The sequence below is a fragment of the Halyomorpha halys genome, unplaced genomic scaffold (assembly GCF_000696795.3).
Source record: "Halyomorpha halys isolate HHAL.00 unplaced genomic scaffold, Hhal_1.1 Scaffold650.1, whole genome shotgun sequence".
Taxonomy (NCBI): Eukaryota; Metazoa; Arthropoda; class Insecta; order Hemiptera; family Pentatomidae; genus Halyomorpha; species Halyomorpha halys.
In genome coordinates, this window is record NW_027109230.1 from 547,790 (window position 1) to 564,899 (window position 17,110).

Below are 17,110 nucleotides of genomic sequence, written 5' to 3' on the forward strand. Positions count from 1 at the left end.
CTATTATATCAATAAATAAATAAAATAAAAAAAAAAAAAATTATACTTTTAATCTTTTTACCTTATTAGCTTATTGTTAGTAAGTATAATAAATGAAAAACTGTGTTAAATGATAAGTAAGGATACATTTTAAAAATAATACAGCTTCTACTCAAATTAATTTATATTATTGTTATAGTCTATTCTATTCATTAAGAATTACTGTATCTCAAATACTAAAACAAAAAAACAGGGGGTTATTTGAATTATAGAGGACGTGATTGTTTACTTATACTTTATTTGTAGTTGTAGCAAAGTTTTAAATCATCCTGCTTAGAGCTTTTATGAGGTAAATAGATTAAAAACCATAAAACAGCTAATGATTTTAAGTTAATTCATATCTTTTTAACAAAAAATGGGAAAAAAAATTCCAGCATATAATCGCACTTATCAATGTTGTCGTTCAACTAAGAGAGTTCAGGCTACTTAAGTCAGGTTGACTGAATTTTCCCAAAGCAGAAATCTTTATGTTGATAGAAAAATCCAATTTTCCTTGGTAAAACTTATTTTTTTAAGGTTGTCCAAGGTACATAGAGGGCGACTCATTATTAATTCCATTGCACCTTGGGTCATTTATTATCTACACACGTCTTCCCTACGTATATATTTAATATCTTTAATTATAAATTTTGTTATAATTTATTAACAGTGACTAAAATGCTTTAAATCCTCCAGGATTTTAGAATCCTATATAGTGTGTAGATATATGATTAATATGTATTATCAGTAGAAAAAAATCATTAAAATATCTTATTGAGTAATAGTATAATATTATCCTATACTTTGTTGGATTGAACTAACAAATACTTCATTGAACTTTTCTAATTATATATATTTTTTTTAACATGGAATCCTTTTTGTTTTTTGTTTTCAGTGGGACAATATAATGTAAGGAACATGTCATTAATAAAGAGACACGCGCGAAGACCATGGCGGCATTGGCCACCGTGGAAGGAACGTCAGCTGACCACTGTGTATTACTTGGCCACAACCCGCTACGATGATTCTTACCTCAACTTCACTACGGAGAGCCCAATGACGACCGAAACGTGTCCCGATTGGAGGATCCAAACTAAGCCTACGACCACTGACTTATTCGTACCTCTGAAGAACAATATTACCACGAACAGGACTGAATTGGATTTCCTCGAGGATTCGTTGTTTTCCACCGTTCCCCTCAGCATCGTACTGGTTCTCATCATATTGGCTACCGTAGTAGGTTAGTGCTTTTCTTGATATGCTTATTTTATTGATATTATAAGTAATGATAGTTTGTGTGTTGGTATATCCACATGTTATGTTTTAATAAGAAATTCATAGATTGCAAGTTATTTCATATTATTATTATTATTTTTATTATTATTTGGTCTACTGTAACGATTCGTATGAACTTAATTTCTTGTAATGTTAAATGCCATCTTAATTTCATGAAACGGCTAAATTCTCCAACTGTCTGTGAAAAAAATAAAATTATATCACCCTAATTTTTCATTAATTTAGTAAAAATTATATATACCTATATTATAAATTAAAATATTAGGACGGATAAAAATGATGGATGTTTTAAAACTTAAAACTTCAATAATGGTCTATTTGATCTAGCATATATTTTCCAAAATATGAGTCCTACTAGAGCTGTTAACGTAATAGTTTCCTAAATACTCTTTCTTAAAAGCAACATTTAAAAACAAAATAATGAAAGCTTAATCGTCAGTCAATTTATTTCGGGAAAGTATATCTCAGGATCCATTAGACGTAAAGATGTCTCTTACCACTCATATTAAACGTAGTTGAATATACTATGAAGTAGTTTATAATTAGTATTTTCTTATGAAGAATAATTTCCATATGATTTGCCAAAATAAATTAACAAAATTTTGATTATTCAATATCCTTCTGGATCAATCACTACTGCAAAAATATAACTAAATTTTAAAATCCATGATTCTCGTAGCGGTAATAATCATAGGTCGAAATGAATGAAGAGAAGAATATGATATTACATCGGTGGGAATTCTCCCGGTGTTAGGTCTAATCGAACGCTTCAGCAATAATTGGAAATTCTCCCATAAATTTTTAATAGTCATAAGGCTATTTTCATTATATTGATCACTATTGAAATACTGTATCCTATATTAAGATATCCTTGCATTATTTTTTATTTCCTACGAAAGCCAGTTTTTTTCAGTTTTTTTTTTAATATATATTTTCGTTGGTTTAAGTATTGCATATTTTAAGAGGGCTTAGGAGACTGTATGGTAAAGGGACTGTAGTATTCCTATTTTTTTACTATTATTATTTCTGTTTATAAATAATAAACAACACTAACCATGTTCATGATCTTTAGTTCAACAAAAGAAGAAACAAGTGAGGTGGAGGGAACACGATGTGACGAGGCTGTTGGAGAATTTATTATTTAGTTAAGATTACAAGGTTAAAAAACTAGTTGCAAACATGGACTTTATTTAAATTAGGCTGCTCATAATCCTATATTTATAAGATTTAGTATGTTAAAACATTTTATATTTTTTCAAACATCATGACTATCCTTATTGTGTAGCTATTTGTAGAGAAAATGCCTGAAGATGGATGGGAGATCCGAAACGTAAAGAAAAGTGTATTATAATTGTGAAATTAAAAAAAAAAAAACGATTTGTGATGGTAACTAACTCACTATCGATTTATTTGATTTATTGATAGATATTACAATTTGCCAAAGTTTATGGAAATAGTTTATAGTGATGTTAATGATTAAATTCGCACCAAGGTCATAAAACGCGGGAACGCGAGCACACTCCCCCCCTCGCTCTCTCTCTTTCACACACACACAAACAGAAGTAATATAATTTAATTTCAATTACGAAAGCAGTATCGAAATATATATTAATATCTGTATATCATAATTAGATAAAAATACAAATTTCTAACTAAATTTATTCATAAAATTGAAAAAAAACTCTATTATTTAACAATAAATACAATTTATGAAATTGAAGTAGGAATTTATTCCATAAATTTTTAATAGTCATACTGCTATTTTCATCATATTGATCATTTGTGAAATACCGTATCCTGTATTCAGATATCCAGGCATCATTTTTTAGTTCCTATGAAATCCATTTTTTGTTTATTCTCGCTTGTTTAAGTATGTATTGCATATTTTAAGATGGCTTAGGAGACTGTAGGACAGACTCATGCCATCGTCGATGACACCGCCTTCAGCGGACCCGGCAGCCTATCTTATAATGCCACACTGGCAAACCAAGATTCATATTGTCAGCTTATATACATCCTTACCTATTTGTATATATTTAATTTGTTATTTTTAATTTTTTCTAAGAGGTCAGAAAAAAAAGTAGGACAAAGGGAAAAGCTTTTTTTTTTTTTTTACCTACTACTGACCAGAAACGCCCATATAGTCACCCATATAGACCCGCCAGATTGCGAACTCATGCGTGCTTGGAAAACCTCCCTCTGGCACGAACAGTTGAGAAGAACACATGATTACCTCCGTCAATTCTGGAAGCTAGTACGAACACACGTGACCAAGTGGAGGATGGTCCACCTGATCAGTGATGGCAATCTCCTGACACCCGGGGAACAGGCTAATTTTTTGGCCTCAAGCTACGCTGCTCGGGATGCTGAGCGGACCACCAATGCTTCCACACCACAACCTGGCATTCCACCGAGTCCCAACGATGTGGCAATCTTCTCCACCTATCACCAGCTGGAATCGACTCTACGCCGCACTAAAGGTAACAAAGCGTCAGGCAGTGATGGTATCCCTTACGTTCTGATGGAGAGCTACCACGGAAGGGTAAGGCCTTAATCCTGAACATCTACAATTCCTGCCTACGCCTATCGTACTTCCCCACAGCCTGGAAGCAAGCAATAGTGGTGGCATTTCTTAAGCCGGGGAAGAAAGGGGACCTACCGGAGCATTATCGTCCGACCAGCCTCCTCCCACACATTAGCAAAATCTTTGAGAGGCTGGTCCACCACCATCTCATGAACCATGAGAAGCCATGAGGAAGTCATTCCTCCGAAACAAATGGGTTTTCAACGGGGTGCCTCATGCGATCACCATCTCGCAAAGCTCAAGGCGTTCACCATCGAGCAGATGAGGAGAAATCGAGCAACGGCCTTCATTTCCCTAGACTGGAGCCAGGCATTCGATAGCGTCTCACACCCGCTCCTACTCCATAGGCTAGAGAAATACCAGATTCCTACCACTCTCTGCCGACTGCTTAGAAATTACCTTACTGGCAGAACGTTTGTAGTACGAGTTGATGAAGACCTCTCACCTCCAGCTGTGGAGTACCTCAGGGCTCAATACTGGGACCGTTGCTCTTTGTTATCTTCACGGCGTCGATTGTGTTCCTGGAACATAAGGAAGCAGTGGTGGCAGCCTACGCTGATGACATAGGGGTCTACGCCTCTAGCGCCAGGCCTAAACGGGCTCTCGTCCTTGCCCAGGAAGCCTCTGCCACCATAGTAGCCGCTCTGAAGAAAGATGGCTTAAGGGTGAACCTTGTTAAGACCAACGCTCTAGTCATGTCATTCCAGAAAGGGAAAAAGAGCTGCCTGCCCCAGAGATTTGTAGTGGACGAACAGGGCCGAAAAATCTCCAATTCCATCCTATACCTTGGCGTGACTCTAGACCGTCATCTTACTTTCTCCCATCACGCCAAGGAGAGACTCATGATAGCCCGTCTCAAATCCTATAGGTTGCACCACCTTCTCATATCTCCTCAACTCTCGCTACGCCTTAAACTGGATTTATAAATCCATTATTAGACCTTCACTTCTCCACGGCGCCCCTCTTATGAGACACCTCTACAGAACTACAATAACTTGACTACCGGGCTTCCAGGGTTCTGTCCTCCGTAAGATCGTCCAGGGAACCACGCTCCAGAGGGCCAAAAACAGAGTTATACGTGAAGAGATCCAACTCCCTACTGTGCCGGAGTATATAGGCCGACGGCACATCAAATTCCTTGATGGGCTGCTGCAACCCACTTTTCAGATAGATCGCCCCTCCACCACGACCTGGGACATGGCAGAGCACGGTTCCCTTAGTCGACGTCCTCGACGAGGGAAGGCCTTAGACTCTTCAAGGTCTAAATTTTCACCATTCAACCAGCGGAACGGCCCCTCCCCGTTGCAATAATCCACTAGCGTAAGCCAACCAAGTTACAATCTTCATTGGACCCCTCACCTAACCTTATAATGCCTCCTATATGTACGTACCAAATACCCACTAAAATCATTTCAGGAGGGTATGGAAAAAAAAATACGACAAGGGGAATGTAGTATTTTTGTTTTATTACTATTATTATTTCTTTTTATAAATAATAAACAACACTGAAGATGTTTATGATCTTTAGTTCAACATAGGAGATAGAAAAAAACGTTGAGTAAACGTGATGTGACGAAGCTGTTGGAATTAAAAAAATATTATGCATTGCTATGTTCTAGTAGCTGATTTACTTGGGATGCCAGGATAATCGCTGAAGGCAATTATCCAAAAATAAGTTAATTAATTGATTATAAATTGAGTCCTAAAAAACTATTATTATAATTGGATTCCTTTCCAAAGGCTGTTTGTGTGTTTACCAGTTTACCAATTAAATACCTTTATATTTATAAAATGTTCTTACCATTGATCATATAGGATAATAAAGAGTGGTATATTGGGATATATAATAGTATATAAACTACATAAAGAAATTAAGTATTTATTTACAATTGGTTATGATTAAAATGATTCAAATGATTCAGATAAAGGTTGCCATAAAATATAAATTATTACATGATTGCTTATTAGTTAATTTATACTTATAGCTGCTGATGCCGTGGGATGTAGTGCCGTGGGTGTCTTCTGTTTCATCAGGGATGTCCAGGTTTGGTGGCCCTTCTCACGACTTCGTCTGGTGTCTCAGTCAGCATCCTGACTGTCCTCACTCGTCTGAGCCTCCGGAGATGCTCTTCCGTCTCAGCCTTGCTGTTGAGTCCCCGTCTGGTCCTGCAGTCAATCCTTTTCCTGCCCTTGTTACCCTACTCTTTTTCTCCCACTACTCCTTTTAGGGCGTTACCTTATTTTGAAATCTCTTATCTCATTGGTCGTAATGTCCGAAGACACCCGAGGCAGGCGTCCCCCTCCTCAGGGCCGAGGATGTATAACAAAAAATTTGGCTTCTCTAGAAAGGATCTGCCTGGTTAATTTGATTCTGGTCCCTCGTCCTAACCTATTTTCTGCTTCGATACTTAAAGGTTTGTCAATCTAATTTTCTCAGGGGCCTCTGGTAATGTGACAAACTTAATACAGATGTTTTCACATCCGAGGATGCTAAAAGCTCCCCAGAAGGATACCCTGATCAGGAGCAGATGACGAAACACCTTAATAGTATCCCGGATGTCCAAAACTCGATACATAGCAGCATAGAAATAGAACATAAAATTATATAATTAAACGTCACTAAAATAATTACATTAATATAAGTTTTTTAATTCATTCTTGTCCTTATTCAACTTAATATTAGCACGTAGCAAACATCCCTATGCAACAACGAAATCTGTCGGATCTATGACTGTCCGTTTTAGTGAGATTTCACGTTAGTTTGCTTGGCAAAGTTGTATTGTTTTACATCACAGTTTATTTAGAATTTGAATAGATTCAGAAGCATTTATTTATGTTATATTAATACTAATTCTAATCTATATTTATTATTATTATTATTAATAAGTATGATTTCAATTCTTAACATTAACCATAGATATCGACCGATAACACTTACTACTAACAAAGTGAACAGGATGTGGATTATTCGGTGGTGAATAGCTCGGAATGCTGGATCTAAAAATAATAATACATGGATAAAAGTAATGTGTATAAAACATCATAAAAGATAATGATAAATTAAAATTTTAAATACTTATTAGAAACGAAACAGAATATAGGGATTCGATATAAAATTTCATTCTCTATTCTTAATTAGACTGTAATTACTGTGTAAGGCTCGCTTCTCCTGCAAACACAATGGGAATTAATGTAACCGCTACATCTACCGTGTAATTAATTAATTAGTGCCTATATGTTTACACGTAGTGTGAATGTTCATCGACAGAGAAAGTTATTGAATTATTTGTGTACCTAGAAGCAAATATGTTTTTAATTTAACAATAAGAGTTAAATTTTTTAACTATTAGTAAAACTTGAATGAATCTAAATATATCGAAAAATTATCCAAAACCTTTTTAAAGGCCATTTCCCATTTTAATGCTATCCTCTTTTTTAATTCATAGTTCAATCTGGCTTTATTTATAACATTTCTATTTCAAAAATGCATAGGAATAAATTAAATATGTAACTCCGTTACGATTGAACACTGAATCAAACGAATTTCGAACTATATACTGCTCATCTTGCAGCGCCTCATGAATCACTTCCTTCTCGTTCATTTGTATAAAATGTTATTATGTTTGATTAATAAATGATTTCAAAAGCAAGTTTTTTTTTTTGTATACATATTTTTATGAAGGGTGTCGAAAGATTTAATACATTTTTAGATGTACATGACCTTGTAGGCTAAAAGTAATCATTAAATAAATGAATATCATAATGAACATTGGGTAGAGGTGATACATTTGTCTGAAAATCTGGCTTGTGAACATATTGCTCTATATGGATCTAATGATGTGTATTGTCGTTCGAAATTCGATATTGAAGTTGCTGATTCTGAAACCCCAAAGGATATGTGGAAAAGCATCGTTGTAAGTAGATACCAATACTACTAATGGGTTCCTGTTCAGGTTTCATAGTTGTCCTACATGTCTAACACGTTTCTTCGATTCCGAATAATTTCTTCTTATTTATCCATAAAAATGTATTTTACATGGAAATAATTAGTTATTTGTTATGGTAATTGACTAACTACAGTAATAAACTCTTAATTACATTGTATTTAACATACACCTTTTTAAATACTTACCTTTGTTACTTATTCTACTTCATTGATCTTCTTGGGATCTAACTCAGTTTATCACATGTGCTATTCAGTGTTTATCGATAAATGGAAAAGTTAACAATTTTCATTACGAAACCATTTAATCTCAGATAATTAGAGTTAATAACAGTTAATAAGGGAAGTGGTTCTGAACTATGTTATAGTACAAGTTAGTCTAGGTTCCCCAGTTTAAACTATTCTGTTCTCTTATTAGTGTTAAATATGAGTAAGTGGTATATAGAAGGGTATTCTCTAACAACTGGCAATTTTCTAGTCCCACTTGAATGAAGTGGTTTCGAAGCACCACTTTACATTAATGTTTATACGGTCGCTATCCATTAGTCAGGTTACGAAACGAAGTTTTAAGTAACTTCAACTGAAACAAAGTAACTGCAAAGTTAGCTCTTGACCGTTCTATAATGTTTGAATCCGCAAAACACGAAATAATTTCCTAATGACTTTCACCACAAGATACGGTCCTGTCTCTAGACTGGTTTTACATTTATGGTGGCAAAATTGTTGGTGCCAGGTACAAAATTGCAGTAGTATCAACGTTCCTTCATTTTTTTCTTTTATAACCAATAGCATAAAAATAAGTAAAACAGTCAAAAAGTGCTTGCCACAAAATAGTACAACAAATGAAAAAAACAAACTAAATATCCATGCAAATGTAGTTAAACCAAAATTTACAGTATTTCGTTTTAGGAAGACTAAAAGAAAATGCTATTACACTTTGAAATTGATAATATTCAAAACTAATTAACCAATAACATGATATACCTGGACGTATACTTTAATCAACATTTAAGATTTTCAACGCACATCGATAAGAAAATATAATCTGTAAGACTGAATGAGCATGGACAAAATTATTTGCTTTCAGTTTCAACCGTATCAATTCGCTAGAAGTTGCCAACTCCGCTGTTTTCCAATCTTGTTAAATTTACGGAAAATAGGTTACAATCATTTTAAAATTTTATATTACGAAAAATCGGAACATTCTTTAAAACGAAATAGGAACCAGCTACATGGGGACTTACTATTGTCTAAAATTCTGGATTTCCTGAATGTCAGTTGTGAGAATTTTTTTGAGAATGAGAACATGTGAAAACTCAAATCCCTCTATCAATCAACGTACACCTTTAGGACATTATTTATTTATTTGCTTAATTTTTAGGTGCCGTATACAACTACAGGGTTAGATTATTATTATGAATTTCGTGGTTACATTTCTTGGTACAGGTTGTTCTCCTTTAGGAACTTAAACAAATTCTTCCAATTTTCTGGCAGTAAGGCTTGACGTTTTCTCCGGAGGCCAAAAGACGTTCTTTATGATTCCAGAGGCAAACAGTTTTCCAGGATATGTTCCAACTATACAGGGTACATTTACAACTATAACATGTCGGTGAAGGATTTCTTTCAAGAAGGTGCTTGTGTGTTAATCTTGTATGTCCGATTCTGAGTCGGGTTATGATGCATTGTTCATGGCGATTTTCGAGAATTGGCGGTTGAGGTTGAGTATCACCAAGTATTGTCTTAATACTATTTGTTTCAGGTACCTTGGACCGAAAACAGCGCCATGCTTCCTTGCATTGGATCAGAACAGATTTATGTTAATCATACAGCGCCAAGTTACAATCAGGCACTGGAAATAGGGTGCATGTTTCTTTGGCAGTTGTGTCAGCCAGTTCGTTTCCCGTTATACCTGCATGACTGGAGACCCACAGGAAATTTACTTTTTAATGTAGTGTTTTGATTAAAGTTATGTTGGAAAAACCAATGGGGTTGTGCGAAATTTGAAAATTTTGAATAGCCTTGAGGCTCGAGTAAGAATCACTACAGATCACAATGGAGGAGCCGTTTACTTCATGTGCTAGCGTTAATGACAAATAGATTGCTTATAACTGGGAGGAAAACACGGGTTGATCCGCTATTCCCAATTTTGTTTGTTCTTGTATTGGAGATGGTGTTCTGGCGTCTTGGATGGGAAGAAGTAGGCATCAAAATAAATGGAAAATGGCTGAGCAATCTACATTTTGAAGATGATATTGTGCTCTTTGAAAAAGGCATGGAACAACTGAGAGAAATGATTAAGCGGCTTCTGGCATTGTGTGAAGAGGTTCGTCTTTATCCGAAATACCAGAAGACGAAACTTATATACCTATGCAGGAAAGATAGAGAAGAGGAGAGAGGGAGGAAGAAGAGAAAATGTATAGAATTTAATATTTTGTCAATTATTATATATATAACTTTTTTGTTCTTTCTATCTTCTTTAAATGTTTATATTATATTTTGTAATGATTTAATTTAATTGCATAAATAAAAGGCTATTTTCATTTCATTTCATTGGTTGTGCGGGTGCAGTAGTTATTACGCCCAGGCTTGTTGCATTTCCCCCCCGTATTAAAATCGACAGGGATTGTGTAAACTATTTCGATTTATTATTATTACTAATCAATTAATTTGCGATAATTAACCGTTGAAGAATAGCTTGCTAAACCTTAGCGGTAATGCAGGAACCCATTTAGAACTCTTCTCTTCTCCTATTTTTCCATTTAAGAGTGTCAAGGACTAGAGTGGCAATACGTGTAGGCCCCTCTCTTCGAGAAATGGACGCTTTCATTTAACCATGACACTGGAGATCCATGGTCTTACTGATCCTTATTCTTTTGCACTTGTTTTCTAATCACATATTTTTTATTCATTGAAAAAATATTGCATGATAAGAAATCACTCATTTAGAAAATAAAGTATCTTTTTTTTTTACGAAGGCATCCTTTATGAAATTGTACTAAACATCTTTTAGTAGTTATTCAATAATAAGAATTTATTATTATAGTCAATAATTCAATTCTTTTATCAATTTACCTGTTATCTGAGCCTGCTATTGCTCGGTACGTCCTATATCAACTAGAGTGTTGATGTTTTTAAGTAAGAATAGTTACAGATGTCTTCTTCATATTAAGCTACTTATTATGGGCCTTGAAATGAAATTTAATTGTAATTTTATAAGAAAATCAGAATAAGGGAACAGTTCTAGTAAGTTAGCCAAGGATTTTATAAATTTAAACTTAAGGTGAGGTTCAAATTACTGACCCCTTTCCAAAAATAAATAAGAGAATACAAATTATGTTGATAAGCTCTACAAAAATGAACTAATTGAAAATAAGTAATGAAAATTTATTACTTAAACAATGCAACAATCCAAGAATGTTTTGATTATTCAAACTTAATAAGGAAGATAAGACATTTAGACCAATTGTAAACGAAATTAATTGTCCTTAACGTAACATATAGTATATATATTGTTGTATATACATATACAAATAATATATATTTTGAATTACTCCAAAGCTATTCGTCTTTCGGAACATTTTAAATGATATTTGCACCATTCTTCATAATTGTATTAAATGATCTTATCTTTGGTTGTTGAAAATGTGTGGGAGAATATTTCACATACTTTATTGTTTTTTAATTACTAATTGAAAAAGTTATTCATAAATAATAAAGTATTATCTAGTGGCATTTTGCTTTTAGACATACCGCTGTAACTTAAATAGGTACATGTGCTAATTTGTAATTTTTTTTAACCTGAATAAACTAAAAAGAGAAGATGTGATATCCGAGGACGTTAGAGCAAAGGTCTGCAGTACCTGATTTAGAACGTTGTAGATTAGATTCCCACCTGGGTCAAACAATATTTATTTCATGACATCCCTAGAAATGATTCTTGATCATTGCATATCTTGGTTCAACCAAACTTGTAAATTTAAAATGTTGTCTACTGATTAGTAAAAGTTTTTTAAAAATGAATTCAAGACTCATTAAATTTAATAATTTTTATCTTGAGAAGGTGGTTATATATTTGTCTTTAACTAATGCAAAAAGGTCTTGATTTCGTACATTTTCTAGAATTCTGGAAAAAATAATGGAGGTTTAAAAAGATTGAAACAAAAAATTTTGATTGATCAATAAATTGTCGTTATTTATAATTATTTTTTAATGATAGTTTTCTTCTGTATGATAACAAATGCGTTCTTTTTTGATAGTGCATTGGATTGTAACGAGAAAAAGTATTCATTTTACAAATGTAGTGTTAACGATAAAAAGAAAAAGGGATACTAAAAATTTTTTTGAGGTGACCAATTTTGTGGAATAAGAGTGTCATTCTAGAGAGAGTCCCCTTGAAAATACATCCAAAATCAATTTCCTCCTTGGCCGGAGTGGCACTTTGTCGACAAAGTTGCCTCTAGTAATTCTATTAAAACTCTGTTTACACTTTAGCCCAAACTTGGTCTTATATAAGAAAAGATGCTAAAATACCAGTGTGCCGAAGAATATAGAATACGTCTAGACTCTTACAGAAGTCTTCGAGTAGCCTGTGGAAAGCAGAATGTGATACTTGTTGATTGGTGATATTGTCTGTTTTTCGTAGTCTTATTCTCCACTAGCATTTTCTTTATCTATGACCTGTCTGATAATTATTGTCGAAAGCTGTTTAAACGAATTAATTAATTCAAATTTGAATAATTAATATTAATGAACTAATCAAATTAAACAAACATGTTTTAATATTTGATTCTGTAGACAGTTTCGGTTTAGCGTAAGGAATTTTTATTTATTTGTTAAGATTTTTTAAAATTTTAATTATCATGATTTTTTTATATTCTGTGTGAATGTTAATTATATCTAATTAAGGTTGTTTATAAACATTTAAACTCTAATAATGATTGTCCAGGTCATATATATATATATATATATATGACTTTAACGTCAAACGTGATAAGCGAAAATGTTGAGAAAAGTGGATCAACTGGATTATTATTATTTTTTTTACTAACATTTTTCATGATCAAAATAATTTAAATTTTTTCAAATATTCTGAGTGTTGTGATTTCTATAGTAATATTTGAAATTAATCTCATAGTGAAATACTTGGTCAGATAGAAGCCATTGTTTGCATTGATGGCAAAATTTGGCTAGATTAAACAATGAGCGAGAAATGAGGCAGGTGGTGTGTTCATTGTTTAGACACAGAATTGCTAGGGGTTTCTGTTTTAAAGGCGAAAGCAATAGAACTTTGCCGCATATTTAGAAACCATTATTCAGAACCCAACGTGACAATGAACTCTATTTAATGTATAAAAAATGCATTCATTATCTTGCAAATAATTATGTATCCTAGTCCAAATCTCCCATGGTTTCCTGTGTAAGTTTTCAAGACATCGAACTTTGCCATTTAGGAACCAATTAAAAAAAATATCCGCTTCATTTACTGTGGAGTTTAAATATTTTCAGGAAAGAGTATGTTTTCGCTTTACTGGGTTGTGTATTGTGCATTCATCTCGTTGGGGATAATAATGTACAAAGTAAAGAAGGCAGAGAGTTATTTTCTAGAAAACGTGTTTTGGAAGTGTACCTTTAGGCTTGCCTATTTTTAAACCGTAGGTTTGCTATCAGTCTTACTAATGCTGGAATCTATGAGATAGACATCCTGCAATGAAAGATTCCTAAAGATATTCATAAATAAAGATATTGATTCCCAGTTGTCATCAATGATTTTATTTATTTTGTTCTTATTATTTCAATATACCTATAGATTTTATTCAACTTTTTAATATTAAATACATACATCAACACGGTGTAAAGGTTTTTTCCCCTTTCACTTATGTTCTAAACTTTTGTGACTCCTGTGAATGAGTCAAAAATAGAGGTATTATATAAAGTTACACATCTCGTGCAAAGTGACCCCCTGGAACGATACGTTTAAATATCTAACAGCTCGGTTACGGCTATAATTAATATGTTAATTTATTGTGCTAATACCATACACATTATAATTATGTTTCCTTAGTCCATAGTTATGCAGGCTGTATTTAACAGAAAGGTAGGTGCTGATGAGCTTGTGGAATCTAATCCGAGTAAGCTGGATAGTAGTGAATAGCCTCTATAACTGGAGTTAATGAAATAGTATACACAGAACCTCAATTCAATTGGACATAACTTCATAACAAGTTGGCCGTCGGGGTTGGAAGGGGACATGTTTCCTATCTCTCTCGCTTGGGTATAATGAAATTTTCAAGTAGTCATTCATCCCAGGATCTTCATAAAGTATGGTGGCAAAGTCCTTAGGAAGTGAAATGGCATTGAGATTCCTGTATAATGGAATTTGAATGCCGCAATGTGAGATTTCACTCTAGTTTTATACTGTGTTAATCTGTATTGTTTGTAGCTTGCTAAGTCGTCGCCAGTTCTAATAAATAGAATGCTATCTTGTTTTATAGGGATTATTTATTCTACGTTTTCAACCTGGTTATATGCACCGATGTTACTAATTTTCAAAAACCAAAACGATTAGATATAAATTTCAATACTTGCTGTTCTCTCTGAATGTTTGGTGCATCTTCTTTCACCAGGTAACTATGGTATCAGTCGAGAAAGGCTAAATTGGAAACCATTGGTGACCTGCTTCAATTTTCTCTCTGGACATTTTATCATCATCTATCCGATTTCCTCAATCTAAGATATCACATCTTTGCTAACGAACGTTGAGATTATTTGCCTCTCTTTACTGGTAATCTTGTTAGCTAATCAGCCTTTGTCATTTTCTGCTACTTCGCTGAGACTAGTTAGCCCCTACAATCCGAGCTATTCAGTGTTTTATTAACGGAAGGGTAACTATTGTTAGTCCAATTCCATGAAGAAGTTAATACGTTTTTTGTGGATACTGCAAACAGGGAGGTTGATCCCAAGATGTTCCTTACGTACTGAAGATATAACTGTAATGAAAACAAGTGGGTGTGACAGCAGTGCCTATCCATTCGGCTGTCTTGAGTCGTCTGTTAAATGAAGATCCAATTGTTGTTAAGACTATAATGGATAAACCTTTCCATTGTTTGACAAACGTAATACCATTTGGAACATATGTAGTAATCTAACGTAGTAGATGCTTTTAACTTGCAGGGCCTCTTCGCCTATGCAGAGAAATCGAGGGCAATAATTATTCTAATAACGTTTACATTATTGATACCCCCTTCTAACTTCTTGGCTGCACGGTCTCTTACACTTTCAATTTATTAAAAAGCTTTTGATCGAGTCTGACATCCAGGTCTGCTCTATTAACTTCGTCAATTCCTATCCCCAACATATTTCCTTATAATCCGCTCCTACCTCACTGATAGAACCTTTAAAGTAAATCATAACCTAGCCTACTCATCTCTCTTTTCCCAGTCCGCCGGTGTTCCTCAAGGTAGTATCTTAGGTCCCATTCTTTATACGGTTTATACAGCTGACATCCCAACCCACCCTAACACAGTGCTAACAACATGCGTTGATGATACATGTATACTTTATGTAAACAACGACCCAACTAATGCATCACAAACACTACAGGCACACATAACATCTATTGAAGAATGGTGTAAAAACTGGAGAATCAAAATAAATCCTGAAAAATCCCACCAGATCACCTTTACTCTCCGTCGTAAACCTCTGCCCTCCTGTCCTACAGTATCCTTTCTAGATACACCACTAACGCCTGTTGAACAGATTCGATACTTAGGACTCCACACACAAGACTGAAACGACAAGAAACTGCTCGTTGATTCCGATTGCTACAACACTTACTTGACAAACGCTCTAAACTTCCCATTCACTACAAAAAATTAGTATACACTACAATAATCAGACCAATTTGGACATATGGAATTGAGCTCTGGGGCTCCACCAAACAATCAAATTCTTCCCGCATTCCAAAATCCAACGTAAAATCCTTGATGTTCCTTATTACGTCACAAATAAACTCATTCACATAGACCTTAACCTCCCATTCGTTAAAGAATTGGCCCAAAACAGATATGCTTTTTTTCATTCCAAACTCCTTAACCATCCTAACCCATTAATTCTTAATCTTTCATCCTTAACAATCCCTGATAATCCTCCGAGGCGTCTGAAAAGAAGATGGCCACGAGACCTTCTAGTTTAAATTAATGTTTGAAGTACCACCAATGGGTGGCTCCTTCCCAAGATTTTCTAGTTTATATGAAACATACTACATATTTACTTATTGTATTATTTTGCACAGTTGTAAATTACAATAAATAAACAATAAAAAAAAAAATTATTAAAGGATGTTTATTCCTTCTCTCTATTAGATGAAATGATAGGCATGCATCTTTGTTCAAACCGGCTATAGATGAAACATAGAGGTTATTGTGGATAATTTTCTTTGTGCAGAGATACTTAAGGATTAGGTTTTTTACCATTTATACCTACCCTTTTACCATATGTACTGCTATCAGTAGTTAATAGAGTTAATAGTATTGTTCTACAATTTAATACTCAAGTTCTTTATTTACAATTCTATCACACCTGGCTGCATTTATTAGCAATTTGTAATCTATCCTCTTATATTTATTAATTACTTCTTAAATTAAGTTTATTATTATTTTCTTTATTAAAAAAATTGTTGCATATTTTTTTACTTTCTCTGTATATTTACTGTAATTTTCTGTCACTTCTCTTAATGTTTGTAGTTTGCTTTTCATTTAGCCCTGACAAAGTGCAAAACATTGGTTAACATTAAATAATTTTTTGTACCTTTATTGACCGCCACCGGGCCACTCTTTCTACAATAAAAAATATATGATGCGGAATGTACATCATAAACATTTACTTTCTTTTCCCGCTCTGGAATATTAAAATTCCAAATAAAAAAATTTAATTTTTGTGTTACTATTGAACATCTTAATTTTGGAATTCTCGATATGCGAATAACGAATATCAACTTTGTTTCGACCATAAATTAAACAGTTTAAGAAATATAACAGAGCTGTACAGATATGAGATAGGCTTAATAGAAAGAAAGGCAAAAAGAGACTAGAAGACTGGGCTGTATCCGATTTTCTTGTCTAAACTATCATCTCTATTTTTCTAGTAAAGTATCAATTATGTCACAGTCCACATTTATACATTTTTTATTACTATTTAAAATTCAAAATTATTAATTAAATTAAAAGTACTTTTGACGATAATGTTTTGTCTTTAGAATTTGTATTTTAAAT

The 17,110-nt window shown here is 33.7% G+C and overlaps 1 protein-coding gene across 1 annotated transcript in view; it reads left to right on the top strand.

The window, feature by feature from the left end:
• LOC136795766 (uncharacterized) overlaps nucleotides 1-1,377 on the top strand; it is a 198,732-nt gene extending 197,355 nt beyond the window's left edge. The window contains exon 4 of the mRNA XM_067047438.1: nucleotides 914-1,377. Within this exon, the coding sequence (XP_066903539.1) occupies nucleotides 914-1,263 (350 nt within the window). The 3' untranslated portion in view covers nucleotides 1,264-1,377. The remainder of the gene's footprint in view (nucleotides 1-913) is intronic.
• Nucleotides 1,378-17,110: the final 15,733 nt, after the last annotated feature.